This window comes from Odontesthes bonariensis, chromosome 21 (genome assembly GCF_027942865.1).
Source record: "Odontesthes bonariensis isolate fOdoBon6 chromosome 21, fOdoBon6.hap1, whole genome shotgun sequence".
NCBI lineage: Eukaryota > Metazoa > Chordata > Actinopteri > Atheriniformes > Atherinopsidae > Odontesthes > Odontesthes bonariensis.
This window is the reverse complement of record NC_134526.1, coordinates 10,666,842-10,691,027: the sequence shown is the minus strand read 5'-3', so window position 1 is coordinate 10,691,027 and position 24,186 is coordinate 10,666,842. Positions and strand designations below refer to the sequence as shown.

Here is a 24,186-nt window from a genome sequence, read left to right as displayed (position 1 = left end):
AGGCACAAACTATGCTGTTTATAATTTATTAATTACTGTACACTAGCACTGATAACGTGGAGGTGCGTCGCTTACTTAAAAAAATCCGGGTTACTAATTTTGAATTTTAGCCGAATGAATAAATAGGCAGCAGGTCTGTGGGCTGTCTGTGGCAGTAGCACGAGTAGCAAAATTACAGTAACCCGGATTTTTTTAAGTAAGCGACGCACCTCCACGTTATCAGTGCTAGTGTACAGTAATTAATAAATTATAAACAGCATAGTTTGTGCCTGTATAACGTTCCCCATAGGAAACCGTTTCATGGCCGAATATCTCAAGAGAGCAGCCAGACGCCTCTCGAATATCTTCGGAACAGCTCCAAATGTTCAACAACAAGCAGGGGTGAGTAGAACATCATGTTATAATGTGAAATCAAGGGCCCAATGTCAAAAAACCGGTCTTATCCTTTAAGCCTTTAGAAATTACTGTCAAGAACGTTTAACAGTGCTACAGCTTAAAAAGAGAAAATGGAACAATTCACTCCAATATTGGAAGCTCGTATAAACCAACCATTGTTCACACAGCGGTTAACATGTTGAAAAATCGTCCGATGGATTAGAACATGTTTGAGAACAACAATATACAGCTCTTTGATCTATGATGAATAGTTTGATATTTTCAGGGTTGCTTTAATGGCTTTAAAAGGGAAAAAAAACCACCGGTGCCTGTGGTGACGAGCATCCCTCAGTGCTGTCAAACTGTTTTGGTGTTGAGCCAATGATGAAGCTGTTTTTGTTACACTTCTTTTCCAATTCAACGTTTATTAAAGTTGTACTATTTATTCAAAACACTGGCTATGAATAAACTATGTGCTGTGGCTCAGATTGCGTAATCCATTTTATTAGTTATGCCCCGAACAGGCGGATACTGATGAAGCAGCAGCACAAACGTTTTGTTCAAGTACTTGGGAAAGCCACCTTACAGTCTTCATCAGTCTCTACACCGACTTCCTCCTGTAAAGATATGAAAGAGCAAAAGTGTTGGCAGCGAGTTTACATTTTGCAAAAATAGTCTTGCTCCACGACTCACCAGGAACTCCTTTTTGCTCTTTGGATATCCCTCCAAGATTGCGTTCATCATGTCTGAAGCCTGACAGAAACAAATGAAAAGGTACATTTTGTTGCATGTTAAACATTAAAGAGCCGGCGCTACAGAAGCTACGATTGTATGTACAAATTATTACCAATCTCTTCCTCTTTTTCCACTCTTTTACATAAACATCTCGCTCTTTATAAACCTGTAAAATTAAACAAAAACAAGTTATGTTACATGACATAAAGAAGAGAAACAGGAGAAAAAAAACATCAATAGGTGTTTTAAAGTGGTTCCTGCTACCCACCTTCTCCTTCTCTTCTGGGGTGACATGGTTTGCAGACGACTTAATCTTCTCCAGACGCGCTTTGCACCCAGAAGTCTCAGCTTTTAGCTCTTTGATCTCTGCAACAATTTCCTCTGTTGTGAGAGAGCTGTTCAGCTCCTTCAGCTCTGTTATAAAACATGTAAATAGTTACAAATCACAGATAAAAAAAAAACCAGCCCGGGTCCTAAAACTGCTTCATGTGATAAAACACAGATCAAGTTGCACATGTAAGTAGTGTAACATACCTGCATCGAGCTGTCTGCAGCTCTGAGTGAGGGTCTGCACCTCTGCATTGAGCTCTGAGATCTGACGGTCCATTGTCTTCAGGTCTGCATCATTCACGTCTTCAAACTGAGCCTGCGGGAGTGTTGGGCAGCAATGGTCAGATTCAGCGGACACATACACGGTTATACGTGCACATCTTCCAGTTCACATCGATTCAACGTTTCAAAAGGAACACAAACCTGATCGGCAAAGTAAATCTTTTGCTTGCCATATATTTTCTCCTTTATCTTGCCCTCGAGAGCCAGCAGCTCCATTGCTTTGACCACAGCCTAATGAAGCAAACATTCAGTCCACCATTAGGTACCCCTACCACAGACAGCACAATTATGGGGAATTTAGTTAAGAATTAATCTCACCGTTTTCCCCAAACCATGCTGCTTTTGTAAATTACAGAAAACATCCTGAGCACTGTAAGGACGGTTCTTTTCATTAATGTAGGCAAGGATGACTGAAGCACCTGTGGGTGACAGCAAACATTCAAGTTATAGTACAACTAAACTTTCATGTCAATTTCAATGTTTTGCTGTGCTATATTTACTTTGTCATATAACACAATATTACTGTACTTAAAGAGCCATATATCTAGATAATTCATATTTAGTCGGCGCCTTTCGAAGACATTTTCTCCGTAATCAACAAACGTTCTACCCCCCACCGTAGGCAGTTTAGCTAGTTAGCTAATAGCTAACTCGGCTAAACTATCTAACTTATCATCTGATATCAAACAATTGTCGTTCACTCGATATATATATATATATGTCATAACCCAGGCTTTTTGTTTCAGTCCAACTATTCCACCTAAAAGACAACTATTGACTTACCGTTGTCTTTTTTGCTCATTTTCAACGAGTTTGCTTTTTCAGTTTACGAGATTGAGTTTCGCGCGAAATGTGCGTCACTGAAAAGATTGATTATATGTGAAGATGCGCCACTCCAGTAGTTTCTTTCTTGGCAGCGGGTCTGGGCTCTTAAATGTCGGTTTTTACTTAATTGCAGTTACTCGCCATGGTTTTACTGTGCCTTGAATAACATTTATTAATGTTACATAATTATCTAAGTTCGTCCTTTCGCTTAGCTCTGGCCTACTTTAAAACGACTTGCTAAATCTAAAAAAAAAAAAAGTGCAGTGAGACCTCTGTCATTTTGGCGCGTCTCAAAGCTAATCAACGGTTTGTGTCCCGTCCCGTTGAAAATGTCATGCAGGCTTTTATGTAGGATGGGAAATAAAACACGGACACACATACAGTACATGTTCGGCATTTCAGCAGAAAGGCGTTATATAGATAGAAAAACATAGAACGTGTTAAAATTTACAAATTCAAACAAATTCACTTCGTAGGCAAGGACATATACAGCTGCAATGTGCCGTTTTAAACTGAAGTGAACATTTACTGTAAAGGTCAATCTGTGTCAAGAGCCACGTTTAGTTTTAAACACCACATGAAATAACGAGTAAGACAAACCTATTTGCAAACATTTTATTCAATAAGATTTTCACTTCAAAACATATCAAAACCAGATACAGAGAAGAGAATACAATACTATGCACATTAAATGATCAAACAGACAATCACTTATATTGACGAACTTAGTCTTCATGGAGGAATATTCAAACCAAGTCCAACAAACCAAGTCTACAAGTCTCAAAATGTCAACACCTTCCGATCAGTGCACAATTTTTCTACTTCGACTCCATGTACCCCAGCAGTTTTTTTTTTATATTAAAGTAAAATTCTTGCAGCTATGATTTTCTTCTCAATAAAACACAATGAAAGAAAGCAAAGTGTTTTTCCTCTTTAAAAACAAAAGCAAAACAACACTCTTAGGCTCTGATATTTGCCTTTTAATAAATCTCAACTCTTGTTTTTTTAAGCATAAAGTGCCACTTCAATTCTAAAATTCTGACATGGTTTGACCATGTAGCGGAAATCAGGCTGACCAGCACAAAAGCCATTTAAAAATAATAATTAAAAAAAAAAAAAAAAGATATGAGGATACATTTTTTAACCTATTTTGCTGTAAACATGGTTCCCTACTGACATAAGAGCCATGAAATGGACAATATTCTATTTCTTTCTTTAAAAAAAGTTCAGCTTGACTGTCAATTACACATCATACGACAATGGTGAAATATAAAGAGATCTGTTCAGGTAATATCCTTTAAACAGAAAAACACACAAAGCGGCAGGTTCGTGCAAACTATTAAACATGAACACCAAAGGGCAGAAAAATAAAAATAAAAATATTCTGTACTTACTCACACGACATGGAAGCGTTTCTCGCCTTGGAGCTCAGGTTCACAAATGCTATGAACCGACATACATCGGTACTCCCCTGGCTCAGGTAAGACTGTAATGGGACAAAATAAGCTCCCAATCATGTATAAAGATGTCCTTAGTCAGCAGATAAAACACACTGAACATTGAAACTTTATCCAGGTATTATTCGTTTTTTGTCTGCGAGGTCCAGAAACACTACTGTCAGCAAGTGTGTAAATAACTTAAACAAAGCTCTCTTAACCTGCAACCAACAAATCCACCTCCAACAGACCATGCTCACATGTTAGGGACAGACAGACCTTAACTTACACAAACTGCTATTTCTTTTAATTGTGGCTTAATGTACTTTAACATTAAATGCTGCTTCACTATGTCATTACCAAACATGGCTCAGCTCAAGCAATAGGAATGTCTTATTTGGTCCTATTTTAAAAAGCCCTGTATGTTCAGACCTCCATGTAGAAAAGATTGCATGGGCATTCTGTTTTTTTTTATCTTATTTCATTACATTCTATCTATTTTTTTCTAATCAAAAGTCACTAACAAGTACTCCTGTAAGTTATGGGTGAGTAAAGTTGCAGGATCGCAACAATGTAAAAAAATGCTGGTTTGTTCGACGTCTGACCGACTTTTTTTTTCTTTATATTTTCCTATTGCTCAGCCTACAACGTAGAAGTTTTCCTGACGATCACAGTTGCAGAGCACAGAAGAAAAAGAGTTGAAAATAAAATACTTCACAGTGAGAAACTGATGAGAAGCGGGGCTGCTGGAACCTAAAATCCTCTCACACTCATTCACGGCTCATCAATAAAAACTCTGCCCGTCGAGCCACACACATGCCGACACACACTCTCAGCAGCACGCGCTCTTCACTGTGGTTTACCAAGCAAGCTTGATAAGAAGTTAGACCCCTGGCTCTCGCCTTGTTTACCGCCCCCTCCTCCGCCGAGGGGATCCATCTGGTTCAGTTCAGACTGATCCAGCATTTCAAAGTCTTCTCCGTCCACGTCTGTGTCCCATTCCGAGCTGGACTGCTTCCGGTAGCTTCGATGGGACCCTGCCTTGGGGGGGCCTTGTCTGCGTTGGCTGGCTGGAGGCCGAGGCTGCATGGCACCAGCCAGTGCCGCCTGGATCATGTTGCTGGCGATGACTCCAGCCAAGTCTCCAGTGAAATCTGAGGCAAGTGGCAGGCTGCTGAGAGAAAGTTCTGTATCCAGATCCTCCTGGTCCGACTCCAGATGAGCATCCACATCCAGCACTGATGCCCTATAGCTGGCTAGCCCAGATGGACCCAAACTAGGCAGCCCAATGCTTGTGTCATCATCGTCATCCATCAGAGTAACATCGGGGTTTATGGAGGGGAAGTCAGGGAGGTCTTGTGCAAAGGACTCCTCAGCATCACTGTGTCTGTCAAAATCTGAGCAGAATGACAGAGGGGAAGAAGGTCAGGCGGAAGGGCAAATCAAAAAAGAAAGGAAGAGAAAATCTGCAATACTTTAATACTTTACCTTCAGAGCCCTCAGTGAGTGGGGTTTGGCCACGTGATAGGTTAAATGTTCCATTATCAGTGTAGGACACCTCAGCATCAGAGTGCTCAGAGTCAGTCAGTGCAAGTTCCTTCGCAGCAACAGCGTCATCAAACTAGAAGAGACAGCACAATGGAATGTAAATGTACTTTATTTATACAGCCCTTTACAGACAATCCTTACGGTGTACCAAAGTGCTTCACAGCAGGTAATAAATAAAGAGAAGAATAAGTAAAAACAATAAAAGAACAGTGAAAGCAATAAAATACAACAAAATCGAATAAGATAAAAGTGTCATCATACTACTGGGTATTAAAAGCAATCCTACATAAGTAGGTTTTTAGCCTAGATTTAAGGAGGCCCAGGTCAGAAATAAGATGCAGCTCTTGGGGAGCTTATTCCAGAGCCTGTGGGCAGCGACAGAAAAGGCTCGGTCACCCCAGGTGTTTGTATTCTGACCTGGGCACTTCCAGCAAAAATTGATTTGTTGACCTCAGAGCTCTACCAGGATTGCAGACTGTTAAAAGCTCAGATAAATATGATGGGGCGAGGCCGTTAAGAGCTTTAAAAACAAACATTAAAAGTTTAAAATCAATTCGATAAAGGACAGGAAGTCAGTGGAGGGAGTTAAGAAGCGTTTTACACACGTTGAAGGCGACAGAGAAGACTGGGAGATGCCAACATAAAGTGCATTGCAACAGTCTAACCTTGAACTTATTAGGGCATGGATGGCTTTCTCAAGATCATGACGACTTAAAAACATTTTAACTTTTACAAGGAGGCGCAACAGGAATGGTTGAATATTTTTAAAGCTGTGCTGCTGAAGGTTTTTTTTTTATTACCAGACAGTGAAAATCTTGAACTTTTTCCAAAAGCATTCTCCATTTACTCTCAAACCTTCTGCAGGCCTCACTGCACACATTAGTGCAAAATAAACCGACGTCTTCTCTGATGTTTCTAACCTCGACAGGAAGTGAGCCTGATATGCTACAGTAACCGACACCGAGCCCACAGATGAAGCAACAGCTGTGCAGTGAATGTTTTCTCTGTATTCTTTAACTTGCTTTAAATACCCAGAAGCTCATGTTCTCCTAGAAAAAACAAACTGAAGCAACAGAGGTACTCGTCATAGCATTTTATGCAGACAAGCTGTGGCATGTCTTCTCACGCACATCATGCCTATTTATCGAAAATATTGAGACACTTTGGACATTTAACAAACTTACTGTTGGGCAGAAAGCAGCCAGTTCCTCCTCGCTGTCGCTGGCTTCACCCGAGGCTGCACCTCGTATGGGCCTTCGTAGGACTTTGGAGTGCAACGACAGACAGATAAATGATTATTACTATTAATTTTTAAGAGTAAATTCAACGACTGGTTTTAGAGGAGGTACAAAAACAGAATATAAGTCCAAATATTAGAAAAAATAAGTCATTTCTGCTCAGGATTAAATCAAATCTGCATCAACAGCTGATTAAATATTTAACAAACACAGAGATAAAAGTGCTCGCTTTTAACTGGGATCTGATTTTCTTTAGGCTTCAAATTTGTCATAAAAGTAAGTTAATTTTGGACATTTGATAGACAAAAAAAATAAATTAAAGTAAAAGGCAGATGAATAGAAAATTAAATTGTTTTGTTGCCTATATTAATGCATAAAATCTATATTGGTTAACTCACATCACCCTATAAATTTGATAAGAGAAAAAAAATAGCCCTGGAAGATGATTAATTTTTTAATAAATCAAAACAAGTTCTTATTTTTACATTATTTGAACATGGTGCTCAGTGCCACTAGAGGGCACTAAAACGTAAACCATTGCAACATGTCACAGGTAACTACATTTTCCAGTTCAGCAAGAATTCATAAGACGATTAAGTAAAAACAGCAGCCTTGTGGTGTCACCTCTACTTGATATAAAACAAATATTAACTCTCAGAAAAACATTCCTTGATGCTGTTAGAAAACAAACACTGAGCGAATTTGATTTTTGTGTAAAACTTACACTGATTATCAATGGGCTTTGACATCATGTATCCACGAACGCTGAAGTCCAGCCGCTGCAGGGCGGGCTCCAGCTTCACGCAGACATGCTGAAAAACCCTGTGATATACTGCCAGAGGGGCCAGGAGAGTGGCCAACACTAGAGGAAGAGGGAAAACAACTCCAGCCATTATTATAGAGATGGAGGAAATAATATTTGGTACTTGTAACAGGGGGATAACAGGGTTTTTTTGTGTTATATTGATATTCACCACAGATTTGCTCTGCTCACTGTAGACACACCCACATGTTTGTTACATTAAGTAAAGCAACTAAATGAGGCAAAGGGAGCAGCAGGGAGCGGTGCTGCTGACTGGTCCTTCCTGCCGAGCTCTGCAGTCTGCACTGGTTGAAGGTTAAGAGATTAGCCCGCTCAGTGAATGACCTCCTTAGCCTTCCTCCTGGCTCCCTGCCCTCCCTCACTCCCATCATGTGTGCCTCATCACTGCTTTAATCACCTCACAGATCGGGCCCTGGTACAGAGGCCCCACAGATCTGGTTTCACCACCCATGCAATTTTAATCAGACCAGTCAAGCCGAGTTTCCCTGCCAACATGGTCTTGTGAAAGGGTGCAGATATGTACTTAGGACTGGTTAAGCTGCTGGGACTCACAGGCAGAGTAGGAAAGCACCAATCCAGGAATGTAGCATCCAATCACAGCCAAACAGGAGAACACTCCACAGGTCAGGATGCAAAACTGTCATAGAGCAACAAGAAACATGCAGAAAATGGTCAGTGCATTTATCCAGAGCTTATCAGAGAATCTTGAAGGATAATCTGCAGCATGATAGAATGATGTCATTAAATACAAGCTTTAAAAAGTAAGACATGTATTCTGGAAATGTTTTTCGTGTGGTCCTCACATTTCCAGGGTTTTGTCGTTTGTGTTGCACCGTGCTGGATGTGAAAACCGATAAACTGACCCAGGCCTCTGCAAGGTGGTGGCAAAGTTCAGGCACGCTGATGATGCCGGGCTGCACCAGACCCCAGCTGGACAAACAGACAGAGTTTTAAACTTAACTCTTCTATGTACAATGACTGCTGTCAGAATACTGGCCGATTAGAGACTACAGCTACAAACCTCTCATGTTCCGATTCATCCAGCTTTCTGACTGTGGAGAGAGAGAGAGGGAGAGGGGACATTCATGGCTTTAAAAGACACCGCCTTAAACATTATGTGTGTTAATATAGCCTGAGAGTGTAGATTTTAGAATACTGTACACAAATTAGCTTGACTCCACGCTTTGACCTACTGACATTTCAAGACCCCATACACTTAGTATGCACAAGGTCTAAATTGGTCTCTTGGTCTCTTCCGAGTGTAATCCAAATTACTTTCAAAGTTTACTAAGCAAAACAGCTGACTGATGGCGTATCTATTTTGGTTATAAAAAACTACATTTGTTACAATCCCAGGAAATATCTTAAAAAATGAATAACTCCCATCGAGACTAAATATAGCACCTCGAATCATGGGCCAGATCTTATTCCTCCAGCAATCAACAAATACAAGCACAGCTAGTCCAGAAGCCAGCAGGAACAGCAGGCGCAGTGAGGTAAGAGCGTAAAACCTGGAGGGGAGTAAAACAGAAAACACATGAGCAGACAGTGCATCCCCTGTTTCACCAGAACGACACAAAGAATAAGTTAGATCATTTAACAATTTTACGCTGAATTCACTGAACCACAGAACTCTCAAGGGATTGGCCGTTTCTTTCACCAGATGTAAGAAAGAAGAAGTTGTTCCATCTGCTTGTTACACCCAATCAAACTCACTACGAAAAATTTAATTTCTTTCTACAAACCCAGTGGAATTACTTTAATAATTAATCCATAAGCATTGATGAGAATCACATCCACTAACACTGGGAAAGTTACAGTTTGTAGCCTACATTATGCAATATAAAATGTTGTTAATGGTGTTATCCACATTTGAGAGACAAACAATTTGATTTCAATGCCTGGGATCTTAAAATAATAAGTCTCCCAGTAGGCTACTGCTCCAATTTCAGATCACAAGACTTCAAAAACAATACTTCATGATTCTGCCAATCTGGAGATTAAACAAAGGAGGAATTTACTGGCAGGTCAAGACTATTAGCAAACAGGCTAGTGGTGAAATTTGTTGTTACAGTACCCCATATGCCTAATAAGGGGTCACAATAGCAGTTTGATTAGAGAAACAAAAGTTTAAAATCCAAAACACTGAGGCTGCTGCTCAGTGTGTTTTGAATGTAGATTGTTTCATTTTGTAACTGTCTGCTCCCTCTGATTAAAGTTGATTGTATCTAAGAGTATCAATCAAGACATTCTCACTTTCCTACTGCCAAAGTTGCTTATATTTGTTCACTAGGTGATATGCCATTGTCAGCTCCTTTGTAATTATTGATTAATCTTTATGGGCAGAAGCTAGCCTGCACCACTGACTATATGTGCTGGACATAGTAAAACTGAGAATATATCTCCAAATTCTTCAAGGTCTAACTGAATACAGTCGGAATGCCTGAACTCCACAATTATGCTGGCCAGGCTTCTCTTCCATGCTCCAGATCAGTGATGCATACCATTCAAAATTGATCGATTAGCTGGATCAGCTGATTACGCCAAAACCTGTCTCAGAACTACAGTACCCTTTCAGCTATTGTTAACCTCAATATTTTCTTGTTTAACATGGAAAGACATAAATAATCTGCTTTCCAGCAACATGTGCTTTATGTTTTTATGTTTTCAATTCTAACAGAAACCCAAATTTATCTGAGGGGACACTTAATGGGTAAAATAGATAACCCATGAAACCACACAGTCTCGCACAATAAGACACTCGGGAGAAACACCACAGTCCATGGGAACTATGGGGTGAGTCCATAAATAGGACCACCACCCTGCCATCTGCTGTGCTTTGAATTAACAGGTGAAACATTTGTGTTGTGTAAAAGCACCAGCTGCTTGAAGACATGCTCATTTGTCTTTATGTTTCAACAACACAATCCCACACAGATCCAAGACACAGAGTTCTCATGAATAAAACAGAAACTCACATAAGCTGATAACTCACCAGAACACAAAGTTGACAACAGTGAAGAGAAGGACACTCTGAAATGGTCTTTCCCACACCAGAACGGACTGTAGGTATGTCAGGACGGGCTCGTAAGGCCCCAGCTTGGACAGAAGAGCAGCTTTGACAGCCCGTACCTGACCGTCTCTCTCGCTGGAGCATGAGCGACTTCGAAGGCAAACACTAGACTCCTGCTTGGCAGAGCGATCCTCCATGGATGCCACTTCCATTGCTCCAGTGAGCACGATCTTAGCGTCTACCGTAGTCAAAGTCAGCCTGCAAAATAAAGACTTAAGCTAAGTGGACACAGGTAAATAGCTTGATGAGGGGCACCACAGCGCCACGGAGCCGCTCCGCTCACAGTACCTATGCTAACGGATTTGTGGGCTAACAACGAATGACGCAAGCCGGACAATTGTATGAACGTCCAGTAATACACGCCTGCTGTATTGGAAGTAAGCAGGTTATCTGAACCCAAGTGAAAACGTTTGAGAAGAAGATGACACTTACTATTTAGTCATTTTTGCAAAGATGTGGCAGTGTGTGTTCAGAAACTGTCAATATGGCGTATCCTGTTTTTCTGACCGTTAAACAGCCCAATGAGAATCCGCACGAGGTGCTGCGTCATGGTGCGTTCAATAACATAGGAATTATGGTCGTATTTTAAAGCATCGAAATTTGAACATTCAGGACTTTTTCCAGTTCCCTGTTTTTAATTTAAAAGATATATTTGTGAGCATCTCTCCTTCTCTTTTCCCTCTTTAGACAAATAAAGTTGAGAAGAGATACTTTGAAAATAAAAATGCAATAGCACTTACTTCAGTGATGAAGTTTGTTTTGTGACGCCACATGCTCCCACACATTGTGTGGCGGCAAATGCGACACATGTCTGTTTGTTATCTGCTAGCAAACCGTAGAAGAAGTCCACCCTGAAGTGTCACAACAGTACCAAGCGGGAACAAGCAGGCTGGTGGTGGTGAAGCGGTGTGAGCTACGGCTGTCTTTCTTGTAGCATTTAGCTAGCAGGATAGCTAGCAGGTTAGCTAAAGAAGGAGTAACTGACGATTCAACATGCCCCGGGAAATTATAACGCTTCAGCTTGGACAATGTGGAAATCAAAGTACGTGACGTATTAGTATTGCTAACCCTCCGCTCAAAAGCAAACCCATATCGTTAGCTAGGGTCAAGCATTTCAGTTAGCTAGCGATGATGGTCTGTTTGGCTTTGTGCTAATAAGAAGTGTAGCTACCTCTAATACTAATGTAATTAGGGGAAATGTTTTAGTGTCTTAGATAACTAATGGCTTATAGGGTTCCCACAGAGCTAATGCAATATATTATAAACTTTAGCGGTCAATTTTAATGAGGTAACTGCTGTTTGTGGTGATTGATCTCATCAATGTTTTACTAATACACAGATAACTGCACCACGGACAAGAAGTTAACCTTAATACGAATTAACGTTTTGCCCACACGTGTCTCTGTTTTGCAGTCGGGTTTGAGTTTTGGAAGCAGCTGTGTGCAGAACATGGCATCAGCCCAGAGGGGATTGTGGAGGAGTTTGCAACTGAGGGAACGGACAGAAAGGATGTGTTCTTCTATCAGGTAAGTGAAGCAGAGCAGGAGTTTACATCCATATTACCTACCACGCACAGTAATGGTTGGGAAAAAATGGATAACGTGGCGGTGGCCTGAGTGGATGACATGAACAAATTGATTCAATTTAGATGTCTGACATGCTTTGATGAAAATACCACGCAGATGGAGTGGCACAGAAGCTGCCTTTTCATACCAGACACCTGCTCTTAACAGGATGTGGAGATCTTAAGTCTTTTCCATAGCACCGTTCCTTGACCTTATTGAAAAACGTCACAAGATTAAGGAAGGCTGTTAACACAGTTAACACTAAGCAATGAAATGGGGCTGTAGTTGTGAACTAAAACTGTTAAAAATATATTGCGAAAAAAAATGTTGTAGATAATTGATTTAATTCAGTCTTAATAGGTTGTTTCACAGAGGCTTTGTCATATAGATTATTTCAGCATCTTAAGTTTTTTTTGTTTTTTTTACCAACCTTTGTTGTTAAAAAAGAATAAAACAGTGTAAATGTTGTCACAGGCTGCTCACTCTCATAAACAGTTGTTGACGTAGTAATAATACTAGGACTGTATGAAAATAATATGGCATTGCTTTGAAAGTTGCAGACTCGGGGAACTGTAGGAAGCAATGATCACCCTTTCCTTCATAAAATATGGTCAAGTGTATCCTGTGGCTAAGGGACAGGATGAATAAAGTGGTGGCACTCTTTTCCTCAGTATTTTTGAGAAGTGGACCAGCTCTTATCATGGCTGCCTGTTGGGTACTTTGAAGTCTCATGCAGTTTGGACTGGATTGAGGCTACCATGCAGACACAGTTTAGACACAAAAAGCAATCAGCAACCATTGAAGCACATTGCTGCTACATGAGAGAGCATACAGTACCTAGACAGCAAGCAGACACTACCACACACCAAATTACTAGACTGACAATTTTATTTTTGTCAGTTGGTCCTGATCCTGAAGTTTTTGGTTTGGCTCGTTTTTTTTGCTTTTTTTAAAACAAAAATTGTCATTTATTTTTACATCCTCGAAAATACTTGTTTTCATGAGGACTAACTGGACAGCTCTTGCTGGCTCAGGCAATAGGTTATACCTGAAGTGGCACAACATTGTATTGTCCAGCACAACATCTCTTACAAGTAAATAAAAACCAAACAACAAGAACATCTACATAATTTTCTTTAGATATTTACTGAGAATAATTAGGCCATGATAAGGACTTGAACCTCTCATTCACTATTTCTTCTTGTTTCTCTTGTCAGGGACTGTTGAATTTTAATTTATATAGAATGTGAGGTAGTGTAAAGTATTATCTAGTGCTTGTACATTACATTGTGGGAGCGTGTTGTCCAAATGTGGCTATAAAATTAGGATCAATAAGAAATAAATCCAGCCCCTTTTAAATCTATGTGGGAAAAAAAAACAACTAACATCTGGGATTGAGACCAATGGGATGGTGTTTAATCAGTGTTATGTACACATATGAAAACTTTTAAATGTTTTTTTGTCAAGTAAATATTAATTAGTACCTCCCAGAGGACAAGCCTGTTTATCATGACAGCATGAAGGTAAATGTGAAGAATATAGGTATTCTCCCACCTCTTACAAGCACATTTCTGGTGGGAGGGACTTTCTGGTGGGAGTGGAAAATGTACAAACTGGGAAATGGGATAAAGGGTATGTGTCCAGTCTGTACCTGGTAATGTTTGTGTGCTCCTGAAGTACACCACCATTATTTCCCCGCTAGATGGCATGCTTCTTATGTGAATGGGACAAAAGGCGAGCACACCCTGCAGGGAAACAGATTGTGCAGTGTGACCACCTAATCCCTGGTTGTTTATCAAACTCCACAGGCTGATGATGAGCACTACATCCCTCGTGCGGTCCTCCTGGATTTGGAGCCCCGCGTGATTCACTCTATCCTCAACTCCCCTTACGCAAATCTGTACAACCCAGAGAACATATACCTGTCTGAGCACGGTGGAGGTGCTGGGAATAACTGGGCCAGTGGATATTCGCAGGTGATTGCTAGAATTAGCATGTTTTCAACATAATGTTATTATTCCCAACTGAAGTTAAATACTCATTAAAAGTATGTTCAAATTGGTTCTGGCTTTTTTTTTTATCCTTCTCCCCCCTTAGGGCAAAAAAATTCAAGAAGATATCTTTGACATCATTGACCGAGAGGCAGATGGCAGCGACAGTCTGGAGGCAAGTTTATCATGTATTGCATATCGACTGCCCCTGAAGATTACTCGGGCTGTGGTTGTGTGGAATTTTGGGGGGAAAAAAGATTTTAAAAGTAAATCAATAGCAGTATCACAGTTTGCTGGCTGAACCCATTTATTTAAAGTTCATTTGGATGATTATTTTAGACTGTAAGAGTAGCAGTGATTTGGATAGATCAACTCTTGTGATTGTTGTCTTTTTAAAGTGTGGCAATTTTGTGTGTGTTTGTTGTCTCTTTGTGATCTTTGTGATCTTTTTTTTAGTCAGTTTGTGGTCATTTTCTGGCGCTCTTTGTCAAAGTTGTTTATCTCTTCGTGGTCTTCTTGAGACTTTGTTGTTATTGGGTATGTTTTGGATATATGTGTCCATTTGTAGTGGTGTGGTTGGGATAATTTTGTGTAATTTGGCATCACCGATCATTTTGTATGTTGTTTTTTTAGTTAATTTGTTACTCCTTTAAGTCTTTCAGTGAGATTTTGCCGTTGATGCTCAGCCTAAACTCGGTTATCCATTTTTTTGTCTAAATGGTGACATGGGTTACTTGATCTTACCTCACACATGTCTTCTCACTGTTATTCAAGCAGACTGTTGTGTCTGTTGCGGTGATAGGCATGTTGAAATGACTGACTTAATGGAAACAACATGTTAAAATGGTGCCAGAGTCTGTCATCTGAAAACCAGCAAAGTCACACAGCCATGCCTCAATCTTATTCTTAGCCTCTCTTTTGTGCACTCAGTTCAGCTGCCAGCCTCCCATAAAATAACACTCGCATTTTCCCTCAAAGGTCTGCAATTTCTGTAACTCCTTCACATTATGACCCCACATTATTATTTAGTGTGCGCACTCATGTGTGCATTGGATAGGAAGGTGGGCCGAGCTGCCGCTGGCATGTGTATGTTGGCAGGGTGTGGCGTGTAGTGTGTCTGGTGATAATAGGCGGGCAAGTGTTAAAGGCAGGTATTACTTGGCAGTCTTGGCGGGGGGTGGGAGCCCATTTGCGAGGTGGGGCTGCGCTACCATTTATATAACTGCCAAGGAAGCAAGGCATTTGCTCACCCACACACTTTCAGCTTTCTGCACCAATGGAGTTAAGTGTAAGCTTTACACGCATGTTGCATATACTGCACCTTGAAATTGCTGGTAATGAGTAACCCTTTGTCTTGGTAGGGATTTGTCCTGTGCCATTCAATCGCTGGGGGAACTGGCTCGGGGCTGGGATCATATCTACTGGAGAAACTCAATGACAGGTCCACAAAAACACACGCAGCTCGATCACTTACATTTGTCTTCTCGTGATTTGGCGTGTGCAAATGATATATATTTTCTGTTCTTCAGGTATCCAAAGAAGCTGGTACAGACCTACTCTGTTTTCCCAAACCAGGATGAGATGAGTGACGTGGTTGTTCAGCCGTACAACTCGCTCCTCACGCTGAAAAGGCTCACCCAGAACGCAGACTGCGTGGTGAGCAGCAGTACACCAGAGCAGATATTGATTATTCCCATTGCTCCCATGATAAAATGTGCACAGTCCATCATAGTCGATGTATTCCAAGAAAATAATGATGTGATGTCAGACTGTTAATTAGGTATGGTCTCATGTGTTCACACATAAATGGCACAGATCCACTGCGTAGAAAGTCTTTCCCAGAAAATATCAAACTCTGTTGTGACTTATGAAACCTAAAAAAAAAAGCAAAACATTTGATTAAGTCTCAGACCTTTTATACACTCATGTTGTAGTTTTGTAAAACTCTGTTTATTTGACTTTTTCACTGAAACTAGGTTTGGAAAATCGAGCCAAGAAGTAATGTGACATTCCTTTTGGGTTGAATTTCAATCCACGCTTTCATGTGGTTAATGTGGAGAATGACAGATTGGATAGCGCTGCTATTTATTTAAAGCAAAATCACATCCATAATTAAGATCCTTCATGATATAAGATTGTCAGATTGCCCACTCCTAACAGAAACTATCCCCACAGAGTATGTTTCTGATTGCTTTGTTTGATGTTGTTGTCTCTTATCATGCTATTTCTGATTTCTTCTGATTTCTTTCGTCTTGATGGTTACTTTGAGGAAAGTCAGCTTTTTAGGCTTCTTTATCACTTGTGTAGCAATGTGCTCAAGACGCAAACTGCAGTGGCAGCATTGAGGCCTTACAAATCCAACTTATTAGATCTCAGTCTTGAATTGGTGATTGTATTAGTCTGAGACGCACTGACAGTCTAATGGTGTTTCCTCTTTAATACCTACTTCCTCTAGGGTCTTGCATAAGGCCGTCATGTTGATTGAATTAGGCTGAGAGTTAATAGAATCTGTGCTCCTGTTGTGACTGTACACTGTGTCTTTTATGTTCAACTCTTCTAACAACAGCACACTGTGTGGCTTCTTACGAGGTTCCTTGACTGCGTCATCACTGTGATACCCTCTCATTCCTTCCTCAACAGGGTAGCAGTGCATTGACAGTGTACTGACCTTTTCTCCTCTTCATTTGTCTAATAATTGCACTCTTGTGTGTTGTGCGTCAGGTTGTGCTGGATAACACGGCTCTAAATCGCATCGCCACAGACAGGCTGCATATCCAGAACCCCTCGTTCTCCCAGGTCAATCAGCTGGTGAGTGCCATATCAGTCAGCTTTATGTCCGTTCTTTGCTTGGCAGTCGGCTTGTTTAGATTCAGCTGTACTTTGAACATTTCTTGTTGTGAAATCACACCCAGGAACAGTGCAGACGCTCTGAGACACGTTGCGCTCAATAAATTAACAAACTAGTTTGGCGAGTCAGTTGCACATCAGACTGGATTTTAGTTTTTCTTAGAAATGATTTACATATGGCCGCATTTTCCTTTGATCTATTATGTTTCTGTTTTATATATCAGTTACCAGAACATCAACTATGATGCAAGTTATCTTGCAGAGAAGTGCATGCTAATGCATTTCTATACCTGGTATTTTGTGACAGGTTTTGGGACAAATTACCCTGCCATGAAAATAATGTTCATATAATGTCTAAAAAAATCTGCTGACCACGATTTGTAGTTGATCAGGCTCTCATCTTCTGCCAAGTGTTAATGTAACAACGTTTGCACAACATACCCACAATCTTTAAAAGCATCATAGCTTCCTTGACTGGAGACACTCCAGGTCGCGTATGCCAAACTACATTCGTCTAGTGAGATCATACCACATTGTGGGAACAATTGAGAAAAGAATGTATAACAGTTGTAACAGTTGCTGTGAATCAAATGTCAAGACCTGAGCGTGAAGATGCAGCGCGTTGACCGATTGGGGAATCTCCTATGTGTACGGTGTCTATGTCATAGAAATGTTATAAGATTAGCTGCCTAACTGCTTTAACGGATATGTTTTTCTCTTTTTCTTTTTTAAGTGGGGCTGTATAAAAGTACTTTTGAGTTGTCTGAGCATGAACATTTTGCAGAATCAGAAGTTTTCCTGATGGGCAAAGTAAAGCTAAAAGCTTCAGAGAATGGTGCCACTGGATGAGTGAATCTTTCACCATCTAAAACAGCTCAAACTTTAAAAAAAAAAAACTAAGAACAATCTCACGTCTGTTTAGGCAAGAGCTATATTGTGGATATTTACACTGCGTCACTCCTGCATCAAGCGGTGGTTTACACTTGACAGAATGTCCTGTAGCAACACTATAAAACTTTGTCTGCTTGAACTTTCACAAATGCAGGTTTCCACAATCATGTCTGCAAGCACCACCACCCTGCGCTACCCGGGCTATATGAACAACGATCTTATCGGTCTGATAGCTTCCCTCATCCCCACACCCCGTCTGCACTTCCTCATGACTGGATATACGCCACTCACGACCGACCAGTCGGTGAGTTTTGTCTTTTTGTGTTGTTCAGTGCGATCGGCAGATAAAACGCACTATATTAAATGGCGCCACGATGCTGGAATTGAAATTTATCGAGCCTAACTGTGTCTCAGGTTGCTAGTGTGAGGAAAACCACAGTGCTGGATGTGATGAGGAGACTTCTGCAACCCAAGAATGTGATGGTGTCCACAGGAAGAGAGAGGCAGCCCAGCCACTGCTACATCGCCATCCTCAACATCATCCAGGGAGAGGTTGACCCCACACAGGTACTACTGGGCTCAAAGTATAATTATGTTTAAATGCAATTTGTTTTTCTAAATGAATGATTTCAAATGCATTTGGACCAACTTTACTGTAGGTTCATAAAAGCCTCCAAAGGATCCGGGAGCGCAAACTTGCCAACTTCATTCCTTGGGGTCCTGCCAGCATCCAGGTGGCTTTGTCCAGGAAGTCCCCGTATCTGCCCTCAGCTCATAGAGTCAGCGGCCTGATGATGGCCAACCACACAAGCATCTCCTCTGTAAGTCTTCGCCATAACTTTAAATCAGCTCAATTATTTAATTCTCCAATCTTTTTTTTCAATCGCTTCTTTCAAAGCTGAAAGAAGTGGGAGTCATGTGACATCATTATATTTATTCTAAGATGATTGAGAAAGCCATTACTAATGGCTACAGTACAAGACCTAAATTTGTCATGAAGAGGAAGTTAAAGTGAAGTCATAGGTTTAGTTTTTCTTTCCCGTGAAGCAGTGGTGATTTAAACAAAACCAAAAATATGAAGAGTTTAAGGAAGACGGAATAAGAACTTGAAACTTGCCTTGTTTCAGTGATTGTTTTGATGTCCCTTTCTGTTGCTGCCCCACAGTTGTTTGAGCGGACGTGCAGGCAGTATGACAAACTGCGTAAGCGTGAGGCCTTCCTGGAGCAGTTTCGCAAGGAGGACATATTCAAGGAAAACTTTGACGAGCTGGACAACTCTCGTGAAGTTGTCCAGCAGCTGGTAGACGAGTACAGCGCAGCAACACGGCCCGACTACATTTCCTGGGGCACGCAAGAACAGTGAACTGACTTTTTCTCGTCTCTGCTACAACCCAGTCAGCATACAGGCTAAGTTTATTCCATCTTAGCTCTTAAGAATATTTTTCCCCACGTAGTTGTCACTCAGTTGACTGTTGTTTGGCTATAGCTGCTTTTCTGGAAAGAAATATTTATTGGCTTGTTATAGCATGTAATGATAGTGTTTGTGTCCCGATAAGAAGATACTTGGGCGTTATTGTTAAGACCAACTCGCATTATAACCAAAGTATTTTCCAGGACCGTAGTGTATTCTGAAGATTCTTACCCTTAGCTGACACAGGGGGAAAAAAAGAAAGAAAAGTCGCCTACCTTATAATTGAATGAATAATCTGTTATCTCTAAAACATTCTATAAATTTCTATTTACACTTGTTTTGTCTCCTATACCACACCCCTTGTAAACCATTTTTCCAGTTTTCAGCAATTTAAAACAACCTGTTGCCTTTTTTTGGTCTATTTTTATACAGAGTAGAGTTTAGTTTTTGTGACGTTGATTTACAGTGAAAACGCCCTCAGCCTAAGGAGTGACTGCCTTGTATAATGGTGAGGACAGAATGCATAGCATGATGGTTAATGTTGGTTTGGTCTTTACCTCACATTTCAAACATGTTGCATTGTACCATCTGTCTGCTGCTGATAAAGTACTCACATGATACCACTGTACATAACCAACACGAATGTCAAGTTGAAGTTGGACTTGAGCCATAAATGGTGTTAAAATAGCTGCTGTTTAAACAGCATTGATATTTTAACAAAATATGCAAACTGTTTCTCCAAAGCAACAGTTTGCACATATAATTGATGACGTTAAAACTGGTTTTCACACTTGGTTGCCATGCCTGTAAATATGTTAGTTTCTCCGTTGCGGTCTAAAGTGGATTTACTGTTCCATGTTGCTTTGCTTGTTGGACCTGTGTAAGAATAATAAACACATTTTCTATTGCTTTATCTTATTTTTTTTTTCACCCACTTTGTTTTATGAACACATCACCTTTTACCCATCAGTTATAAACTGAATCCTTCTTCAGGATGACAAAGAAATATTTCTCCCCCACTCACCTGCAGCTGAGGGTGCCTGTTCATCTAATTCAGATAAGGCTCATTACCTTGGGGGAACGTAAAGGCACTTAGCAATGCCTGCTCAAACAGCTATTGTTTGCAATGGAAAAACTTAGGGGGAGGAAGATTTAAGCTCTGCTGCCCAGGCCGAGCTTCAGCTTTTTTCTTTTTCTTTCAATTTAAATGCACCTAAAGGAAAATACTCAACGCAGCTTTACAAATCTGCCCACATGAAAGCACTTTTTGTTTTCTTTGAAAATGAAACCGCAGAAAGGATAAGACTGGAAGATTTTTTTTTCATTTTTGTTTTTATTAATTACATACAGTATTTATAGTTTTTATTGCACTCCCAAGTTAGTTAAAAACAATAGTGCAATTGACTATACACATTACATAAAAAGGTACCATGCAGCATACAAATAAGCTTAATACTAAGCAAAGACATCTGCAGTTTTTTTTGTTTCTTTTTTCCTTTTTATGTGTTGCTTTGAGCTGCCTGCAGCTGCAGAACAAAAAGCTAAAGACCTGCTTCTGAGCAGGGGACAGGACTGACTGTGCAATGACTTGTCATGGCCTTCCACAGTGAGGAAACAGGTTTGAGGCTGGTTATTGCAAGGGGCTGTGTAGCAGACAGCACTGTGGTGTTATCTTTACAAATCATATTCCTACATTGTCATTACTACAAAAAAGTAAGTTCAACATACAACAGGATATCTGATGTTTACGTTTAAAGATGAATGAATAAAAGTGAAAACTGTTTAATATAAATTAGGGAATCTGTCTGCATTTGGATCATTTAATGTTGTAAAAGCTTATTAAAGAAAATCTTTGGTCCATTTTCAAAGCCATACCGTGGCAAAACTTTGGCTTCACAAGAATGCTCAAATAGTGAAAATGAAAGAGCTACCTGGGGATTTACACACATGGTGCTTTAAGGAGCAGAACCAAAAGAATCTTTGGCTCTGACGAGTTAAAGCAAACATCATTTTAGAGTAAGCCCGGGTCTGCAATTAAGACAATGAACAGTTAATGTGAAGTTTACATAAATAAAACAAAAAAGCATCCACGGCCTGATTAGAAGACTTTGCTTAGAAATAGGGCACTGTACGGTAAATATGAAGTCAGATCTTAAGGGATCTGCATATCTGGTGGCGACTAAGCTTTGTGGAATCTCCTCCATTATATATATACATTGTGAAAAATAACATTAAAGAAGCACCTGTTATCTTCAGCAGAAAAGAGCTGCATTGGGAAACTAACTCAGTCAAGTGTCATCCAAGTTTCATGTCCGGGACTACAGCCAAGACAAGCAGCACAGCAAAGGACATATCGGAGCATTTGGTGGTAACATATTGGAAATGGCTCGGAAAACCTTTGATTTCTCTGAAACAATTAACACAGATCCCATGTGTCATCAAGGAAATGTTTTTTTAATGATCAGATCCACACATATACCCATAGGCAAGAGGCTGTGGCAGCCAAAGTGACTTAGCTACAGAGTTCAACATCTGTTTTCAGTTCCAAGTTCACATGGCTCACTGCATCAACAGTTCCAGGTAATGCAAGCCCAGCCGAGACCTTATGAAAACTGACTGTGATGAACGTGTCAGCGTAAGGGCATGTGAGAGAGCGTGAGCATATGGTGTGTGTGCGGGTGTGTGGGGGGCTGAAAGACAGAGCGGTAAAGAAGGGGAGGGTGGGCGTGTTTGTGTGTCACTGAATGTTCTCAACACTATTCCAGCAGTGCACAAGGGACTGCCTTCTAGGAAAGGCAAATCCAATATGGCACACCTCAAGAGAACAGGAGGGGAAAGGGTAGTGTTTTCACTCTTAAGCGATGGCTTTATGAGGGTAGTTCCACAGCTTTTCATTACTGCAAGTTTAACTCTTGTGGTGCCGTCTCTCCCTGATGTGGTAAAGCTCACGCCAACATCTCACAGTGTCGAGGGGGCCGGAAGTATTACCGTGTAGGGCGACGGAGATGGTCGCATAACAGGATGCGGTGGGGGTCACCTCATCAGAAACGGCAGTAGTTTCTCTGCATTTCTGGGCTCACTTGCAAAACAGTTGCCTTCCCATCCCCTCCCTACCCCCTTCCCATTCTATGGCCAGCTCCTTCAGCTGGAAAGCTCAGCGAGGGTTTATTTTCATGGATGGAGAGTGAAAACAGCCCTTTCTTTGTTTTGGCTGCTGCGCCATTCCCAGCAGAGGAGGCGCAGGGTCCAGAGGACTGGGACTGGGCCTCATAGGAGGCCGCAAGGAGGAGGACGATGGGGGCTGAGGGGGATAACTTGAGTATGGGTTCCTCTCAAACGGGGTGTGAGGGCAGTTCCAGGAGTGTGGGTGTCGGCGTTGAGGCCAGGTGATGGAAGCCCACCTCGGTGCTTTCTGTGATGTTGATTTCAGGATCTTCCCCTTTTCCTCGCTGCCGACGGATGGCACTGAAATACGCATTCATCAGCTGCATGATCTCAGTCAGCTGTGATGGAGAGAGAGAAAGAGTGGGGTCAAATTGGTGGCAGTCTTAGTGTCTGGCACTGTCACAGGAGGGTGGAGACAGATGATTTCATCCAGCTGTTTTGAAAAGCCTCCAGAAGCAAAGGATGATGTTATTTGGCATTTATGGAGAACATACAGTACAGTACACACCCCTCTGTCGGAACATTATTGTAAGCATCACTTGTGTGTGATTATTTCATCACTTTGAAATATTTTGTTTAGCAGCTTTTGCAGAAAAAAAATGCAGGGAAAGCCCTGCGGAGGATTTCATTAATAACTACCTTGGCCTTGATGGGCACGACGGCAAAAAGCCACTATGACAATCACTTACTCTAGTCCTGCTAATGTTCCCCTAGACATGATCAAACAATCACCTGCTTTTCAAAACTCTGAGCCTAAAAATAAAGACTCTGTGCAAATCTGCTCTTTGTCCAACGAGGCCCAATAACTCAAAATCTCTCATATTAATGTCTGAGCAATATAAAGATTTAAGTGAGTTGCACTTCAATTTGCCTGTGCGTCCAATAAATAAATAAAAGCTACTTTTGTGCCCCACAAGAGATCACAGAAGGGTTTTGTTGTTCAGTGTGGGAAGATGCAAGGAAATCAGCCCAGTGAAAGGCAAGATTTGTTCTCAACGGGGGTAAAAAAAAGGAAAAAAAGACTGTCTGGAAGAGCGTCCGTGTTTCTGAGAAATGTTTAGCCTAATATTTTAATCTAACCACTCCAATAAAACTCACCCAAATGCCATTTAAAAGCAGGAAGTTAAACTTGTGGTGGTGGTTGCCACTGGTTGGAGAGAATAGTCAGGTTGTGTGCTCCCTATTTAGACCAAATTAATGAGTGAATTAATGAGCAGGAAGTGTGTGTGGGAGAGTGTATCATGAGCAGACGGCCTGCGTCTTTCTCTTATGCAGCAGAACTCTGCTTGGTGATAAGGCTCCTTTGGCCTTCCACTGACTTCAATTGAAATTGATAATATGTGAAGCACACCAAGAAATAGAAGGTTTCCCTCTTTCACTACGTTTGTGTTAACCTGGGATGCGAGCCGTTATACCTTAGTGGTTTCAAATAGCAGATCTCGATCTCCAGCTGTGATCTTGAAGGTGTTGCTGTCAGACATGCCATAAGAGCAAATCTGGCCATAAGGGAAAGACTCCAGGGCCTCTGATTCTCCCTGCTTGTAAAGAGACACAGACGTAGCGGCTACACCCAGCCACAGCTTCTGGGAAAAACTCCCTGTTGAACTCTGCGGATGGAAAATGGCAATCAAATGTCAGAGCAGGGCACAAT

The 24,186-nt window shown here is 41.0% G+C and overlaps 4 protein-coding genes across 6 annotated transcripts in view; 1 reads left to right on the top strand and 3 right to left on the bottom strand.

Moving 5' to 3' along the window:
• Positions 1-397: 397 nt before the first annotated feature.
• Positions 398-2,581, bottom strand: psmc3ip (PSMC3 interacting protein). Of its 2 annotated transcripts, XM_075453856.1 has the most exons (8): positions 2,506-2,581; positions 2,041-2,141; positions 1,864-1,953; positions 1,645-1,756; positions 1,379-1,524; positions 1,223-1,276; positions 1,069-1,128; positions 398-992 (listed from the first exon to the last, which is right to left on the bottom strand). In XM_075453856.1, the coding sequence occupies exons 1-8, from the start codon at positions 2,522-2,524 to the stop codon at positions 936-938; spliced, it is 639 nt and encodes a 212-aa protein (XP_075309971.1). In that variant the 5' UTR covers positions 2,525-2,581; the 3' UTR covers positions 398-935. The 2 variants fall into 2 exon arrangements, with proteins under 2 accessions (XP_075309971.1, XP_075309970.1); XM_075453855.1 differs by having other exon boundaries at positions 398-1,128.
• A 566-nt stretch (positions 2,582-3,147) lies between these two features.
• retreg3 (reticulophagy regulator family member 3) lies at positions 3,148-11,167 on the bottom strand. The gene is made up of 10 exons (XM_075454074.1): positions 11,098-11,167; positions 10,588-10,863; positions 8,997-9,103; positions 8,614-8,644; positions 8,396-8,522; positions 8,145-8,229; positions 7,494-7,631; positions 6,716-6,795; positions 5,472-5,604; positions 3,148-5,380 (listed from the first exon to the last, which is right to left on the bottom strand). Exons 2-10 carry the CDS (start codon positions 10,815-10,817, stop codon positions 4,833-4,835), a joined length of 1,479 nt encoding a protein of 492 aa, XP_075310189.1. The 5' UTR covers positions 10,818-10,863; positions 11,098-11,167; the 3' UTR covers positions 3,148-4,832.
• Positions 11,168-11,507: 340 nt separating this feature from the next.
• On the top strand, positions 11,508-20,278 carry tubg1 (tubulin, gamma 1). Its single transcript, XM_075454665.1, has 11 exons — positions 11,508-11,707; positions 12,079-12,191; positions 14,039-14,206; positions 14,328-14,396; positions 15,583-15,662; positions 15,751-15,877; positions 16,943-17,029; positions 18,114-18,263; positions 18,374-18,526; positions 18,619-18,780; positions 19,125-20,278. Exons 1-11 carry the CDS (start codon positions 11,659-11,661, stop codon positions 19,320-19,322), a joined length of 1,356 nt encoding a protein of 451 aa, XP_075310780.1. The 5' UTR covers positions 11,508-11,658; the 3' UTR covers positions 19,323-20,278.
• Positions 20,279-20,682: 404 nt separating this feature from the next.
• plekhh3 (pleckstrin homology, MyTH4 and FERM domain containing H3) overlaps positions 20,683-24,186 on the bottom strand; it is a 31,493-nt gene continuing 27,989 nt past the window's right edge. For both annotated transcript variants that reach the window (XM_075454663.1, XM_075454664.1), the window contains exons 12-13: positions 23,951-24,142; positions 20,683-22,873 (exon numbers count right to left, since the gene is read on the bottom strand). In XM_075454663.1, the coding sequence (XP_075310778.1) occupies positions 22,703-22,873; positions 23,951-24,142 (363 nt within the window). In that variant the 3' untranslated portion in view covers positions 20,683-22,702. The remainder of the gene's footprint in view (positions 22,874-23,950; positions 24,143-24,186) is intronic.